At 56.2% G+C, this 17,817-nt stretch overlaps 1 protein-coding gene across 2 annotated transcripts in view; it reads right to left on the bottom strand.

Moving 5' to 3' along the window:
- Positions 1-17,527, bottom strand: part of SMAD7 (SMAD family member 7) — a 29,795-nt gene extending 12,268 nt beyond the window's left edge. Inside the window, exons 1-3 of one of the 2 annotated variants that reach the window (XM_026006033.2) lie at positions 16,366-17,527; positions 15,036-15,089; positions 9,204-9,278 (exon numbers count right to left, since the gene is read on the bottom strand). In XM_026006033.2, the coding sequence (XP_025861818.1) occupies positions 9,204-9,278; positions 15,036-15,089; positions 16,366-16,987 (751 nt within the window). In that variant the 5' untranslated portion in view covers positions 16,988-17,527. The remainder of the gene's footprint in view (positions 1-9,203; positions 9,279-15,035; positions 15,090-16,365) is intronic. The other variant, XM_026006034.2, reaches the window with a different exon arrangement.
- Between the last annotated feature and the right edge of the window lie 290 nt (positions 17,528-17,817).

The raw sequence follows: 17,817 nt of genomic DNA on the forward strand, positions 1-17,817 counted from the left end.
GCCTCGCCCCAAACCGCCCAGCGGCCCGGGGGCCTCCCTCACCTCACTGGCACCGCAGACGTGGGCCTGTCCAGCACACTGGAAGTTAAAAAGCAAGAATGGGTCTTCGTGAGAATCAAGCCCTCTGGGGTTCTAAAGGAAAGTCAAGATCCAGGGCTTCAAAGGTGGCCCACCTGCCCTGTGGCTGCCAAGACATCCTAAGAGCATCCTTCCAGACGCCTGTGTCTGCGATGGCCTCACCGCCCCCCCCCCCCCCCACCAGCCTAGGCGCTCGTCCCACAGCACAGCCAGTGCACGGCGGGTCACCTCCACTCCGGCGGGTCACCTCCACTCCGTACTGCGCTCCCGGTACAACCAGGGCCTGGATTCTGAGTCTCCCTCGTAATGTCACTGCTATTATCTTAACAATCAAGGCGGCCAAGGGTGGGGGTGGAGCTGGGGGAGACAGACCTCTGCGTATCCACAGCTTTGTTTTATCTCCACTCGCAACAGACCACACAACCAAAGCAGAGGCAGAGGCAGAAGCCGATGACAGGAAAGCCCTGCCTGCCCTGCGTGCTCAGACAATCACCCCAGGGGCCCATCCCTACACCTCTGCGCGTCTGACAACACCTCACCCCATGGCCCAGCTCCGAGCCCAGGGGCCCTGGCTCCTTCAGGCCTGTAGAGAAACTGCCTGAGAAGCTGCCCTCCTTCTGGACTCCCCACAGAGCCACGGCCTGCACAAGAGCCCTCTACCTCGCTGACCCGGTGACACCTCCAGATGTACCTATTTGTCCTTCCCTGGGGGGAGGGGGGGCCAAATCTGCATGCTCCACACCTTGCAGAGCCTGGCAAACAGTAGGTGCTCAATAAATCATCTGTGAACCAATGAACCAGACAGACACATGCTATGCTGGCTTCTCCCCAAGCAGCCGGCCCACCCAGCTTTGCACCTGCCCCCCCCCCCGGGGGGGGGGGTGCGGAACAAGGAAAGGCTGCTGGGAGGGGAGCATGGCTTCCAGGCAGGGGTCCAGCAAAGCCCAGGCCGCAGCCCAGGTCCCCGAGGTGCACCTCCTTCCCCGCTAGCCTAGCTGCGGCAGACCCAAAGAGGTGATTCCAAGCCCGGCGCCGGCCCGGCAACCTCCGTGGGCACACCACCTGCCCACAGCATTCTGCTTGGCGTCCTGCTCTGTTTGGACAAGTTCCGCTCTCCGAGTGTTCAACAATGCTCTTACACACCCCAGGGCTCTTGTTGGGTTATGAAAACAAAACAATGCACGCTAAGGGGAAAAACAGCTAGGGCGGGCGGGGGGCAGGAGTGAGGGGGGAGCAAGCGAGAGCCACACACAGACGTGGCTTTCTGGTCTCCATCCGCGAGGGGCCCTCGGCAGCACGGGCCCGGGCACTGGCCCATGTCCCCAAGAACAGTGACATCATCGAAGAGAGGCCTCAGGAGCCCAGAGATAAAAAGTAAATGGAAACTTGTGTTTTTACACTCAGGACAATATACACCTACTTCTCCGGGCCGCGTGGGGCTGCGGCGAGCCCTCCTTCTGCGGAAGCTTCTGGGTGTGAGCCACACCATCTATCCCCTTGCCCGGGGGCAGAGCACTGCTGTACCAGGGAAGCCCTGAAGCCTGCTTCCCTTCATCGCCTCATGAAAGCGCCCTAGAAACATAGTCTCAGAAGGTAAGGAATTTCTGGGGGTGGCGGGGGAGGACTCGGCTCCAAGACCGGAAAAGGTGGGGTTTTCCACATTTCCTAACGTGGGTGCCCGGCATGGGCAGGTGGGGAGTCAAGGCTGGGGTGGAAAACTGAGGGCACGAGCAAGTTCTTATCCATCCCCCTGACCAAAAAAATAATAAGAGGGTTTTTTTTTCCCCCCTTTTGCAAGTTAAAAGTGAGCAAATGACATTGGGTGGGGCTCCGTGTGGAGGACCTCACGCAGCCAAACCAAAATTCACTTTCAGCCAAGGGCTGCTTGGCCTCACCATTTGGGGAAGGACGCCGAAAAAGTCATGAAAGATTCTTTAGTCAACCAGGAAATAAGGCTGCAGTTAACATTTCAACTGAAGGTGACCTTTCTGGTCAAATATTTTTTTAAATAATAAAAATAACATAAAGTTCTCAAACAGCCCCTTTCTTAAAGAAAATGGCCTAAAAGTTCTCGTGGGAGTGGAAGGGAAGGAGGAGGGAGAAAACCCAACAAAACAACCCCAACCCCCCCTTTCCCCCCACTCCCCCGCCAGGGCTGGCGTCCTCATAGCTGCTACCTTTCACGAACAACTTTTTTCTGGAGTTCTTCTTATAAAAGGCATGATGCAATTTCCTGTCTCATCCCAATATTTCCTGTTCTCTTACAAGGTGAAAGTTATCACTCTGTTTTAAACAACTGTCCTCCACTCCGCAGAAAGTTCCTTTCTCCATCCAGCGCCCCATTCCCAGCATGAGATCTCCCCACCTTAGCGTATAAATGCGATCGTGTTCTTTAAAGAACCGGCTTGAGTATAAAAAGCCTCCACCTCCGTGCGGCAGACAGTATCCCAGGTCACAGTATCCCAGATCGGCAGACAGTATCCCAGATCGTAAGTCCCCCACCCCAGGTCCCCAAGGACACCCCACGGGGAGACATGGAAGGGGCGGGGGCATCCCAGCGTGTTTGGGTAGAGCCGTGGCCGACAAAGTCAATGTTGCTTTCTTGGTGTGTTAGCCACTAAATTGAGAACCGTGCCTCAGCAGTTAATAATATCTTTCTGCTGAAAATAGCCCAGAGAGGAAGCCTCTCTGTGACAGTAGGCACCCGGCCAGACTCTGGGTTAGCCATTCAACACCGAGGAGGAAGATGGTAGGACCAGTGGTGACCTCCCAGTGGCCGTGCTGTACAGTAACCTTTCACGACGCTCCTGCAGAGGGAGGGCTCCCGGGCAAGCCACCCGCCTCCCTCAGCAGCCCTATAAACCTCCGTGGGGCTGTCCCACAGCCCAGGGGCCCCGGCAGAGCTGGGGGAGGGGTCTGGGTGACCAAGAGGGGAGGTGGGGGGGCCAGAAGGCAGGGGCCCCAGGCTTCAGAGGACAGCTCCTGCATGGGTCTTGCTTTCTCATCCCTGGACTGACCAGGCAGCAGGCAACCAGGCCGGGGAGCCCAGGAGGGGAACAGCATGTGGGGCAGAGAAGGAACAAGTGCACTCACTTCCCCTGCAGAAAGGTCAAGCTCGGAAAGAACCACAGGGAACTTTCCTGCCTCTGGTTTCTGCAACCCACAAGGAAAAGGGAAGGTTGGAAAAAAAAAAAAATCAACACCGAGAAGGGCCAGCTTCTGCCAGCTTCTTCAGGGAGTTAAAGACTCAGAGAAGACAGGCTCCTGGACTATCAAGGGGAGCCCCTCCCCCAACCTAGGAAACCTCTGCGGTACTTTGGGAAGAAGTGTCTGTCAACAGTAGATCCCAGGCACCTAACCCAAGTCTCTCCACTTACATTCTCTGGAATCACCATTCTTGATCATCCAAATATCTGTGTGCATTTACAAAAAGCCAGCGCAGGTCACTGCCGTTAAAAATTGAGGTAAAATACACGTAACACTGAGCACCAGTGAGGTGGGGTGCGTTCACACAGCCGCGTAACCACCACCACTACAGAGTTCCAGAACACTGCTACCACTGCCAGAGGAAACTCCGTCCTGCCGTCACCTTTACAATGTCATTAACAACAGCTAAGTCGACAGGAGGAAGGTGCAAAGTCAATGCACCTCGTCAAGTTTCTCCAATCAAGCAAAAATCTTATTTGAGAAGAGGCTCCTTAAGCCAAGACAGTCAAATCCTTCGCTACGAGAGAGAATACACAGGATCACAGAAAACCAGCCCGGCCACCAAGAGAAGCCACCAGACAGTCCCCGCAGGGACACACACCCCTCCACACATTCCACCGGGGGTTCCTCAATGTGTCAGCACGCTTGCAGTCACCTGGGGGGAGGTTCAAAAAAATACTGATGCTGGGCCCCCACCCGCACACGGTGATTCGGGAGATCCCAGGGGTTCACATGCACAGGCAAGTCTGGGACCACCACCCCAGGCTGGTCTCCCCCACCTGCTCTGAAGTTGCCACTCCAGGTTCCAAGCCCAGACCAAAGTGAACAGCAGCAGGGCGATCACAGCAAACTGGCAAGAGCAGTATTTCAATACAGTAACAGCAACAATAAAGATGCAAAGAAAAGCCAAACTTGAGCACGACTCTGGCATTTCTTCGCTTTCCACTGCCCTACTGGCTCGAGTTTGCTGCAGACGCTCTGCCTGGCTGCGGCCAGGCTCTGCTAAGGAGGCCCAAGGGGGGGGGCAGTGAGACGTAAGGTGCTAGATCTTAGCCCGAAGCTGAGCCGGAACCTGGCCCTCACCTGGCTCCCCGCCCCCGCCCCTCTGCTGGGAGGCCCTGCTCTGCCTCTGTGACAGGACACAGGAGGCAGAAGCCCCTCTGGTCGGGCCAGGAGAGCAGCCTGGATCTGCTGCAGAGACTTTCAGTGCTGTCTCCCTGTACTTAACCCCTGCCTGACTACTTCATTCTTGGAAGGACAAAAGGGGTTTCATGAGTGAGCCCTCATCTGGGGCTGAGAGCATGGCCGCAAGCATCGCAGACACCTGAGCCAGTCCAGGACTGGTCTTCACCAGGGGTGGGTGTGCACCAGGTGAGCTGGCCCAGGTCATTACCCTGGCATTTAGTGAGATGTGGGCTGGGTCCCTAGAGATCCAGACTGTCTGGATCTGGTGGGGGAAGGGAGTGCGTAGGTAAGGAGCTCACTCGTGGTCACACGTGCTGGTCCATCGGACTCCCCCCAAAGCCCATGTGCTCTTGGCCACTTGGATGAGCTCAATTCACCACCACCACGACGGCCACCCCGGGCATTAGAGACCTCAGGGAGCCCACATGCTGCGTGTTCCCCGGCAGAAGGAGACATGAAAAATAGCAACAGGCACCCGGGTCCAGATTCCCAGGGTGCCATCACCATTACAAGCCAGACAATAAGTAATTGTTCCCATGGAGCTCATGAACTTTGCTTAACAAGATGGAGCGACCTTTCCTAAGCTACTTGGTTTGGGCCTAAATTGACCATGGGACTGAGTCAGAGCACATTTCCAGATTAACTAGGTAATTCTGTAGACTCTTCTTTCTCTGCGGTTATCACAGATGCCAGCAGGGACCAAAGAGAGAGAAGGAGACAAGTTCCAGGAGTGCCCGCTGACCTAAGGACACTTCCAACACCCACAAGTGGGAATCAGAAGCTATACATGGATCTTAAGACCCTCCCTTGGGCGGGTGTCTCTCCAGTAAGCAGGACTGAACGGCCAGAGCTGAGGCTCTCCCTCCCCCCCTCCCAACCATACAAGACACGTCGAGTCCGAGTCCGAGTCCGTACCTATGTCACCACTCCCTCCCACCCTTCCTTGAATTTCATGGTGGCATCACTCTTGAAGTTTAAATAACTACAAATTGCTGGCCTCCAATCCCTGCCTCAACCCAGGGAGGCACTTACTGCTGAGGCCCAGCCAGCTCCAGACGCTAACATGTACAGGAGGAGGATGAAGGAGGGGTCTGTAGCCAAATACCCCAGAACCTGCAGGTGAAAGACAGTGTCCCTCAATCTGCCCAAACCAGGAGAGCAGATGAACTCAGTGAAAGCCCCACCGGAACTCCAGGTGGAGGCTGCAAAGATAGCAGCTTCTAGCACATGCTTTTGATTACCAGGGATACAGTGAAGGCTCTGAGAGCAAAACCTTCCACCTTGTACCAGCTAGCCATGCATAGAAGCTTCCCCCCTGTATCAGACCCCTTCAATGTGGGTATTCCTGGGCCAGGACACATTCCAGGAGCAAGGGCCTACCCTGGAGTTGCATGCCTTTCGAAGGACACTACACACACAGAGCCTAAGTGGGGGGTGCCTAAATCAGAGTTCAGGACTCATACACTAACCCCCCCACCCCCAAAGTGCATACCCTTTCTGCCCACCTACCCCAGGCTTGTCTCACAGCCTGCCTGTGGGCACCTGCCTGCTCGTGCGTCTGTGCACGGGACCGTCTATCTGTCCGTCTGCAACACACACGCGCTGCACACGCGCGCACACACACGCACATGCGCGCGCACACACACACACACACACACAAACCATGCACCAAGCAATCCATCTGTCTCAGAGAGCCGGCTGTCAGAAATGAAAGTACAATCTCCTGGAACCGAGTCCCAACCTTCTAAAAATGTGCCGTCTTCCCAGACTGAGGAAACTTGCAGGGGTGGGGTATGTTTCGCTGCAAGTACCGCAGGCCTGGGCCGTTGCCTCCAGGCCAGACCCAAGCTGCAAGGCTGGATTCCAAATGCAGCCGGAGGGCCTGCTCCCAGGACTCCCACCCGCCCACTCCCCTTCCCTGCAGGGGAGGGACGGGCCAGCCACGGAGTCATGGAGTCACCCCGGCAGTTCAGGAGGGGAATGCCTTTGAGCATACCCCCACCCCCACCTCCGAGGCACCACATTTTCACATTTGGCTGTTTTTTCTTTCCCTTCTTCCTTTGCCAAGAGAATCAAGCCCTGGCTCCCACTCCCGACCTTCCTCCCACCCTAAACTGAGCCCCATTCATTAAGCCCGCTCTCAGCCAGGGCAGGACAGGAAGGAACACAGAACACAGGGCCTGTGAAAGAGATACTCAGAGAGGTTATTGCAAGGGGGAGGAGGACAGACCCTTGCGGGCCAGGGCGCCTTCACCACTCCCCACCTTGATGCCCACTTGCCCTCCCACTTCCTGAAGCCAGCTCCCAGTGTCCAGCTTCTGCTGACCCCTTCCCTGGGCAGCCCCCACCGGCCTCATCCTCCGAGGCAGACACACCCAGGCCACCCCCATCCCCTGCCCACAGGAAGATCAACTTGGGAAGGAGGTTTGGACTCACTCCATTTGCAAAAACCCCCGTCCTAGCCCCGGGGCCACTAACTCATCTTTTAGGGGGCACTCTCGCTACAAAGGGTGTAGCCCTGGATTTTGTCCACGCCCATCATCTCCCCTCCTGATACCCCCAAGCCACTGGGCACCAACCCAAAAATCTAAGTTTCTTCAATTTCCCCCCACAGTACATTATTAATAAACTGTTCCAACTCTGAACAGAAAGAAGAAAGAGCTCAAACTTTGAAGCCTTGGGAATTAGTAAATTAAGAGCTAAAATTCAAAACAAATGCTCTTTCATGTGGAGGCCCCCTGGTCTTTTTCCTTTTGCAGTTTTGTTAAAGCATTCGATCCCTTCAGAGACAACCACTCCTCCCTAGCAGCTCCTTCATAATCTAAATGGTTGCAATTACCTGAGGGGGTGGGGATGACAGGGAGCAGTGAATCATTGTTTGACGCCACCCCCCCTCCCACCTCGTGTCTTTCTAGGACTGGGAGAGCTTTGGGAAACGCAAAGCCCACCATCTCCATGTTCGAAGGCGTTGACTGGGGCCTGCGGTGGCTCTCGGGCCACCCTCAGGCCAAGGGAGGAGATACTCGGGCGGGTGTCGTCATCGTCATCCTTTCCCCCAGCAGAGGAGACAGACGAGATGTTATCAATAACAATAAGACAACCCTTCCGAAAAGCCCCCTTTCAAAAGCTACCACTTCCCTTGCTTATTTCATGTGGTTCGAAGGGGCTGGGCCTCCTCCCTACACGTTCAGGATTTAAAAAATAAACCCATCTAACAACATCCTGAGTGCATTGCTCTGCAGCCTTAGAAAGCAGAAAAAAACGCAGTCCCGTGTGTGTCCCCCCACCCCATTCTTGCAGGTTCCCCTTCCTCCCCGACTGCGGAGTCCCCCCCCCCCCCCAGAAGCTCCCACCCCTCTCCAGGTCCTCTTCTTCCTGCTCACTCCTCATTAGGATCTTTGTGTAAACAATACCCTCCCCGCAGACAACAGAGTATATAGTGCACTGAAATAAAAACAAACAGGGGTCTTCCTAGAGGTTCTCGGGGAGCTCAGTTCCTGGAGGGGGGAGCCTGGCAGGAGCTGCCCAGGATGAGCTGAGCACGACGGACCAGGCATGGAGGGCATGACCCATCAGAGGTCACCTCGCAAAAGTGGGCACACCACAGTCCACACCCCCTCCCCGATGCGATAACTTTACTGCTTCCATCTGAGCAGCCAGGATCCTCGGCAGCGTCGCAAAGTGAGAACAACAAATGCAGGGAATTCTGTGCAATTTCGCCTCACCCCCTCCCTCGGTTCACTTTCCCTCTTGCTTTAGCTAGCTCTCAGAAAAGCTACTGATGCCAACACGGGGTGGGAAGGTCAGGGGGAATTAGGGCATCTTTTGAAAAAAGGGGAAAATGCTTCCCACTCTTACGTTGCTAGAGTTTCTCCAAGTTTCTGCCTCTCTTCTCCTGCCCCCCAGGGACAATGATGCTCAGGCTACCCGATGCCCCGCCCCTCCCTCAATCCCATAACCCTCCAGCACTGGCATTCCAGTGCCCAGGCAAACCTTCCCACCGGGGTAGCACCACCTCCATTCTGTAGGGCCTCCAGACGTGCCCTACAGAATCCTGCACTAAACTAGACTGGGAATTAAAACCTGCCCAGGGCAGCCCTGGTGGCGCAGCGGTTTAGCGCCGCCTGCAGCCCAGGGCGTGATCCTGGAGACCCTGGATGAGTCCCATGTCGGGCTCTCTGCATGGTGCCTGCTTCTCCCTCTGCCTGTGTCTCTGCATCTCTATGAATAAATAAATAAAATCTTAAAAACAAAACAAAACAAAAAAAACCCTGCCCAGAAGCATCCAGAACATCTATGCAGAACTCCCACCCTACACTCAAGATCTTTCCTCAAGTTCCCAAAAGGTGGATCCATCCCCTTTCAAGGCACCTGATGCACTAAGGACAAACGGAAAAAAAAAAAAAAAAAAAGAATTTAAACCTGTGACACCAAAGTCGGCAAGTGGAAGCCCCTCGAGCCGGGAGCGGCTTCCAAAATAACCAGGAAACACAGCACCCCACCAGTCCGCAGCTGGCCCCCACTTCCTCATCCGCAGAGCAGGCCCCTGGTCCTGATGCCTCCAGGACCGCAGAATGAGCCTGAGTTGCTGCGGATGCATCCAGGGCAAGTACATAAAAGTGAGAATTCATTCCAGACCAGCTGGGGCGGCAGGAGGCCACCCCCATTCCTCCAGTCTCCAGCCACTTCAAGAGGTCTTGAAATTGCCAGGAAAATAAGAGAAAATGTCTCACCTGAAAGCCCCCCAGGGGCCAGAAAATTCGTTCCCCCTGTTTCAGCGGAGGAAGGCACAGCATCTGGACAGTCTGCTGTGGATTTAAAAAGGGAGAGAAAAATAAAGACACAAATAAATACATACATACATCCACCAAGAGTAATTTCTAAGCACACACTAAAGAGCATTTAAGAGAAACCACACATTCCAAACAGCCAACTGACTCCCACCACGATGCTGATTATTAATGGTCTGCTCAGGCTTCGCTGCCCACCGTAAGACAGATCGCAGCACCTTGTCACCCGTCTGGGCTCTGGGCAGCCAGTTAATCATTAGTCAAGTCAGGCTCGATCACAGACTGGCTGGAATTTCTTTATTGCAAGCAAGTCCCCCATTGAGGAAACCAAGTAGCTCACAGGGTCAAAGGACGCCTGGGTTCTGCTCCCAGCCCCCACTGCTGTCTCCCTACTGTCCCAGAGATCGATCAAGGGTGAGGCCTCCTTGCTCAGATCCAGTGGCCCCTCTCTGCCACTCCCATCCACCAGTGTCTCCGTCATCTTGTTAAAGACAGACTTCCCAGTTCTTTAGGACCTTCTCAAGACTGACCTTGGGCTGAAAGGCCTTCCTTCTCCCTTTTAACTGACGTCCACTCAGTATGGCAAAGCGCACAAATCTCAAGAACCCAATGATTCCTACTCGTGTATACACCTGCGTAAAGCCACCACCAGACCAGGACAGAGAACATTCTCAGCAAGGCTCCCAGCCCAAAGGGAAATGTTCTACCTCCTTCCAGGCCTGGCCCAAACTCCTCTCTGGAGACCTTCCTGGGCAGTCCCAGACCTGCAGGCTCCCTGCCCTTGGTTCCTATAAAATCTTTCTGGCAGCCAGCAAGTGGGGTTCCCTTCTGCTGTCTTTGCTGATCTTTTACCTTCAGATCCTGTCTGCCCTAACTAGACTAGAAGTTTCTCTTCCACAGCTTTGTCACCCTCGGGTGCTCAGCACGGTGACCCAGATGTGTACGAGAATGGCAATTCTAGCTGGGAAATGGCTTGACAACCTCCCTCCAAGCAACTAAACCAAAAAATAATGCCTGTGAACCACAACTAATTAGTCACACGAAACGAAAATACACAAGACCCTGTAAGCTCGTCACGCACCATTGCCAATGCCAAACTTCCAGAGAGCCATCGAGAAAGGGGCTCCCTGGCTCCACCACAAGCACACTAGGTTAAAATAGTGCAATTCCAATCCCCCAACCACCCCAGGTCACCAGCAGGATGTCCCTGGGGTGTGTCCTACCAGTTTCCCACTAGAACCACTTGGCCACACTTGGCAAAAAGGAAACCAAAAGCAGGAGCAATCGAGAGGCAAGGAGTGCACCAGCAGTCTCCATCGCCCCCCATGCCCGAAGGAGATGGGGGTCTGAGCGTGGCCTACACAGAACCCCAAAACCACCTCTGGGTTTCTGCTGCCTCTCCCTAATCCCAGGACACTCTTCCCTCCCCTTCCCCCGTCCCCGTCCCCGTCCCATCCCCATCCCGCATTCCCTGGCATTCCCTCCCTCTCAGCCTGGAAGAACAACTTTTCAAGGATTCTTGCCAAGGGAGGGGTGGGCAGAGGAGTAACAGGGGTGGGCAGGGGAGAGAGAAAAGACTATGTAATCTCATTTTACCAGGATAAAGTGTAACTCCTAACAGGAATATACAGTTTTACAGGATACACTTAATCAAATGCAAAACAATGGGGGGGGGGAGCAGGAAGTGGAGCCACTTGTTCAGTGGTGTATACCCTGCACTTTCTAAACTACTTTGATGGCCTTCACCGTGTTCTAGAGATAGGCCTTACCTACCCACAAGCGGAAGACACCCCTACACCCAACACGATGACGGATCCCACGGCCGCAGGCCCCCGCCCGCACCCCTACCTTCCTCCAGCTCTGGCTGGCTGCAACCCAGGGGCAGAGTGTGTTTCAAAGGAAGAGCCCAGCATCTCAGGGCAGAGCTAGGACCACATTCAGGGTGTCAGCCCGGCTCAGATCAAAGGTAAGCCAGCTCCGCACCGGCAACCACAAGCGTTTTTATGAAATGGTGCTCTGCCCTTCTGCAGAGCCTTTGATCTCAGGAGGGATTTACAAACATTAATTAGGCCTCTCTACCACCCCTGTGAAGTAGCAAAGTATACCTGTTCGACCCGCACCCGGGGAAACTGAGGCGTCACTGACAGCCCAAGGGGCCACCCAGTGAGCTGGGCCATGCCCAAGAATTGGGCGCTCATCCTGCCCACCCCACAGCTCTCGGCCCCATCCCAGGCATCCCAGTCCTCACTCGTCCCCACAGGCAGTCAGACCCAGACGGTCGCAGTGGACTGGCCTCGGGCTACTGCCAGCCTCGGAAAGGTCAAAGAGGCCACACATCCATCCCTCACCCACTCAAAAGCTCCAACAAGATAGACCTCCAAAGTTAGTGTCTCAGCCTCTGGTCTCCAGAGCCCGGGCTGCACACGCTCCCAAGTTCTAGGCCATTCCTGGCTCCCATCCATCGTTAGACAATACCAAGCACCCAGTAAGTTCTGGGTTCTCTGGGAGGAAAAGACAGTCCTTTAAGACACAAGTCTGGGGACCAGCCAAGGAATGAGCTGTTGAGAGGGGGAAAAGGTGAGGGAGGTGTCTTCTCTCACCAAGAGTATGGTTCCAGGAAAGCTCAGATATTCTTGTCAAGTTAATTCTGAGCTCCCTAAGTGCCACCAGGGCTGGAGGAAGGAGCCCAATTCTCCACTCCCCCAACCACAGCCATCCCCTCTCCACCTCCCAGGTCTGCCCCCAACCACAACTCGGACCAACCCTGGGTACAGCACAATCCACTGCACTGGAATCCTTCACACATTTTTAGGGAGGCACATCATCAGGCAGAAAGAAAAGAAAGAAAGAAAGAAAGAAAGAAAGAAAGAAAGAAAGAAAGAAAGAAAAGAAAGAAAAAGAAAGAAAGAACCAATTAGTGAGCAAATGAATGAATCATCTAACTCTTAACCCTTTGATCATCTAGATTTAAAGAGGTGCAGAAAAGTTAAGAGGCTGTGTTAAGAGGTAAAAACAGGGCTAGATCCCAGACTTCTCAACTACACTTTAGAGGCTTGATCCACCAAATGGGTACTGGTCACCTGGGTCCCCAGCCTAATCAAGCAGTGTCTCCAGCAATGCCCCTCCACCAGTCATTCTTCAACTGACACCTTCAGATATGGAGGACACCGGGAGCAGAGCCCACAGAGCGATCCTCTCAGCATCCCCACTCCATACACGCACTTCTACTTCCCAACAGCACATCCTTGTCCCTTATGGGAAGGGAGGGAGTCTCCTTGACTTCAGATAGCCACAGGTCACAGCCACGTTGCCCCTAGGCTGAATTATGTCTCAAATCCTTCCCGGAAGATGCTGCTGGTTTGGGACGAGAGGCTACAGCAGCGGGACGGCTTGACCCACAGCAAAACAAGCCCTGGAGTTCCTCCAAAGGCTGCAGGGGTACCAGGCCCCCAACCCCCTTCGGGAGCCGGAGACTCTGCAAAAAGGATTCCCTTAAAAAAAAAAAAAAAAGAAAGAAAGAAAGAAAGAAAGAAAGAAAGGATTCCCTTAGTTGTACAACTGGTTAAGATTTTAACAGTTGCCCATTGTAAAACCTCACTACTGGTTCTCACCTAATCACCCAAGACCAAAAATCCAACCTACAGCTCAGACACTTAAGAATGCGAGCAGCTGATCTAAGTTCCCCAGCCAAGGCCTCTCCTCCCACGTGCGAGGTGAAGATGAAAACCCAGGGCAGCGCCCCATCTGTGTGTGTGACCTCAACGCCCTCCCCCCGCCCCAGCCGGGTCCCCAGCCCCACCATTTCCAGACCTGGCTGCCCTCCAAGGACGTCACAGGACAGCTCCCTCCACAGGGGGCTTTGCCTGTTACCACCTCCTGTCCTGACACCGTGGCGCACTTTATTCATTCCTTTTTTTGTTCTGTTTTGTTTTAAACAAAACGTTTTGGGTGAGTAACCAGCTGTTTGAGTTTCCGATTGGCAGGTTAATCACTTCCTATTGGCTGATCTGGAAAACTTTTCTCCCCCTTGGAAATGGCACATTCCTGTCTTTGTGGCTTCTCTGTTTACACACATTTTGCTACCTAATGTCAACACTTGCTAATGAATAAATCTATCACTCCACTCACTGAAAATGAGGTCCTGGCCTGGCAGAAAGACTGCCTGAATCCCGCGAACAGATCTGTCCTGGTATCTCTGCAGGAAACCCAAGACAACGTGGCCCTTTCTTTTCTATGCTTTTAAGAGGTTTCTGGGAGCATTTATTTACTCCTAGCACTCTTCGCTCCTGGGGCCAAGGTGACTGGTCTTTCTTTTACAGAATCCTTCCAAATGCGAAGGATACAGAAGGAAACACAAGAACAGGACAGACAAGAAGAGACGGCCCCTTGTAGAAGGAACCTCCTGAAAGAATTCTGGTTTTCGATGCCAGAGCCCAGTCAAGTTACATTCTTTGAGAAAACAGAGCTTGGTAACTTCAGTTCTGTATTTGTTACAAATACAGAGAGCCAGTTATCTCCTCATTAATGACCATTTATCTGGTGTTTTGTAAATCGAAAGCAAAATATCACATGCTTTGCAGGCCATTTATTAGACAGGCACCAGGCAGGCAGCAACGCCTCCCGACTTGAGGGAGCGGTGGAGTCCCGGGAGGGCTGGCTGCAGAGCATGGGCTTCGTTTACACCGTTCATTAAAGTATTTAATTTATGACAACGCCCCAGCAAAACTTTTAATTAGTGGGGGGGGGGGGGGGGGGGGGGGAGGCCCAACAGCCAGAACTCATGAGGCGGAAGGACTTGTGGAATTCCAGGAGAGAAATGGGGCCCAACCCTTCACTTCTCCCAGGACCTTGGCAAAACAAAAATGTCACAAGGGTTGCATTTTTCAGGTACCAGTACACAGGCCTGAAGACCAAAGTCGCGATCCGTCCTTTGCAGCTGGTGGATCCCAACCCAACCGTTTGAGAAGGGGCTCTGGCGCACGGGGGCCCATCCCTGTTGGCACTCCCAAGCCCCAGAGTTCTGCTGACCCTCTGCCCCCTGGCACTGTCTGTTCCATAGGGTGAGCCCTTGCACTGCCAGCCAGAGGCTGAATGCAGACAACCGCCAACAGGGCTGGTGCCAGTCTCAAATGGGCTTTTGCTCTGGCTCCATGCCACCCAGTGACAAAGCAACAGGCAGGCACAGCTATGCTAAAAACTTGTATAGTCCCTACCATGAATCCTGAGAAAACCCAGGACAGGACAGACCTGCAGGTGTCCTGGGCCTCCCACCCTCGCCAGGGCCCTGTGGCCTGTACTTCTTAAAACGTTGTGACCTCTTAACTTCAAACCGAGGCCTTCTCTGCACCTTCTAAACTGCCTTCCCTCTCAACTTATCCATTCTCCTCACTGACTCTTCTGGCACTCACAAAGTCTCTTGAATTTTCCCATCAACCTGTCCTATTTGGCGCTGGAGACACTCTGCGTGGATCAAATTCCACGTGTTAAAGCTGAGCCAACTCGGGTTCAGAGTGAAAACACACACACACACACACAAAAGGGAACAAAAGGAAAAGTGCATCCGGAAACAACTCTGCAAAAAAGAAAATCTAGGTAGATCCACGCAGGCACACACAGCCCGGTCTCCAGCCACAACAACAACAAAAATCCACCAAACTTCCCACAGGGGAAGCACCTCGAGGCAAGCCCGGCTGCCTCGATGGAAAAGATCCTCGTTCTAGAGGCTCCATTTCTGACTTAAAGGCAGGAAGGGTATTTTTAAAATCATCCACTCACCAGTTGGTTTGAGAAAATCCATCGGGTATCTGGAGTAAGGAGGAGGGGGAGACTCTGGAATCAAAAAAGGGAGAGAGAAATAAAGGCCGAGCCCTGAGAAAGAGAGATAGAAACTTCCGATAACAGAGGCATTCTTTCAGCCCAACTGTTTGTCTTAGCTGTGGGGGTTGGAGGCAGGGCCGCGAGGCGGTGATTGCCTTGATATTTAGCTGTCAGATAAACAAAAGAGGCCGCCTGGCGCCAGGCTCGGCGCTCCGCTCCTCCACGTCTGCAGCCGCCGCCGCCGCCGCCGCCGCCGCGCTCCGCCGGCCCCGCTGGAAAGCACCGGCTCGGCCCGGGCCGCGCACCGCCGCTCACGGGGCGCCCCTGCCACGCGGCCGCCCTCCCGGAGCCCCAACCTCGGAGCCCGCTCGCGCCGCCGCCGCGCGCCCGCAGCACCCCAGGGAGCCCCTGCCCCGGCCCCGGCCCACCCGGGAGACGCGCCCCAGGCGCGCGGGTGAACTTGGGAGGATCTGCGCCCCCGCCCCCGCCCCCGCCCCCGCCCCCGCCGTGTGCCCAGACCCGGAGCGGGGCTGAGAGACGGCGGGAGAGCCTGCCAGGGAGGCTGCGGTCCCCGAGGGCACCGAGGGCGAGGGCACAGCCCGTCCACGAGTCAGCCGTGTGCTTTACTGCACTGCACGAAATTAAGTTGGGGACACCCTGGCTTTCTCCCACCCGGGCTTGCAGGCTTGAGGGGCCCCAGCCAGCCAGATGGACCCCCCCCCCCATCCTAACCCCCTCTGCCCCAAGACCCCAGGGCCGGGGGCCGGGGAGGATCCCGACGTGCTCTCCCTATTTGCCAAGACCCAGACTTCCAGCCTGCACAACTCGTGCCTCCCAACCTCGTCGGCGGGCTTGGACCGAATCCAGCTCGGCCACACACCTCAACGCTTTTCCGGGTGCAGAGGAGGCGTGACCCCCCGCTTCTCTCTGCACCCCCCAGCTGATGTGGAGACGAATGCATCTCACTTTCAGCCCGTGTCTGCGTGGTGTGTGTGCCTGAGCAGTGCCCACAGCCCACCTAGGGGCAGCAGAGGAGAAAAGCCTGGAAGGGAACCCCCAGGGAATGCCCTTGCAGTTTCCCCTCGTCCTTTCTCTACTTTTGCCACCAGAGCCTCCTCCCAGGCGGGGACGTACAGCCCCCCCCACGCCTCCCCACCCCACCTCGAGGAGGCCGCGCACGCAGCCTGGGGTGGGAGGGGGTGCAGGGGGGGTTGTCGCAGCTCCCGAGCGCCCGGGGAAGGGGAAGGGGAAGGGGAAGGGGGAGCGTGGGCGCAGAGCAACTTCTTACCTAGTTCGCAGAGTCGGCTAAGGTGATGGGGGTTGCAGCACACCAGCTCCGGGTTGATCTTCCCGTAAGATTCACAGCAACACAGCCTCTTGACTTCCGAGGAATGCCTGAGATCCGGCCACCTGAACACTTTGCACAGCAGGAGGGGGAGCGAGTAGGCCGAGGGCGGCTGCGCGGGCTGCGAGCCGGCGGGCGCCCCCAGGCCGGGCCTGCAGTCCAGGCGGCCGGGCAGCAGGAGGCACGCGGTGCGCGCACCGCCGCGGGACTCCACGGCCTGGAGCAGCAGCTCCAACTGCCGCTCCTTCAGTCTCTTGAGCACCGAGTGCGTGAGCGCCTTCAGGTCCGCCTCGGCGCCCCCGGCCCCGCCGGCGCCCGTGGCTGGGGGGTGGGGGCGGGGGTGACCTTTGGCACCTCGGGCCGCCTTGCCCAGGCAGCAGCCAGCCCTGCCCGCGCCGCCGCCGCCGCCGGCCCCATGCGCCCGGCCGTCCGTCGCCCCTTCTCCCCGCAGCTCGCCGCCGCCGCCGCCGCCGCCGCCCCCCGCGCCCTCCTCCTCGTCCTCGCCGCCGGGCGCACGGCTCCTCCAGAGACGCCGGACGAGCGCAGATCGTTTGGTCCTGAACATGCGGGGCGAGGAGGCGAGGAGGAAAGTCGTTTGCCGGCTAAGGAGCGAACATGACCTCCGCACACCATGAAGGAGTCGGGCGCCGAGTTGGGGCAGCAGGCGCAGGCGGCAGCAGCAGCAGCAGGGGCCCGGGCAGGAGCGGCGGCGGCCCGAGGGGCGCTCCGTGGCATGCGCCAGTCTCCCGGAGGCCGGGGCGCGCACGGGGGCCCGGGGGCGCCCGCCGGGGCTCGGGGGCCCGCGCTCTGGCGGCCCCACCCCGCGCGGCCCGCGCCGAGCGCGGCTCTCGGGCCCCGGCGCACCCCGGACGAACGCGGCCGCCGCTTCCCTGCGGGCGGCGGAGCCTGCCCTGGTCGGCGCCTCCCCGAAGAGAGGCCCCCCCGCCGCGGCTCCCGAGGGTCGGGCTCGCCAGCCTCGGCGTCCTACATGGGAGACCCGCGGGGGCAAGCAGCGAACGGCGCCCGCCCGGGCTGCTGGGGAGAGCAAAGAGCCTCTTTCCCCCTTGCTAAGCAACTTAATTTGGGGGTGGGGAGAAACGGGCAATTAAAAAAAAAAAAAAAAAAAAAAAAGCAAGCACGCGATTTATTTTTTTCCTCTATATCCTTAGTAACCGGATCTCCTCGAATTCCGTGCACACGAAGCCTCGGGGGCGGGGGCCGAGTGGACTTCACCCCGCATGAGGTGTCTGGCGAAAGACGGAGGCTCTCGGAAATCTGGGAACCAGATATACAAAGCCCCAAAGGAAAACCACCGCCTCCTCGCGCCCCCGGAGCTCGGGGGGCGTCCGGCCGGAGCTGGGGCTTAAAAAAAGAAAATGTTTACAAAGTAGAACA

This window comes from Vulpes vulpes, chromosome 13 (genome assembly GCF_048418805.1).
Source record: "Vulpes vulpes isolate BD-2025 chromosome 13, VulVul3, whole genome shotgun sequence".
Taxonomy (NCBI): Eukaryota; Metazoa; Chordata; class Mammalia; order Carnivora; family Canidae; genus Vulpes; species Vulpes vulpes.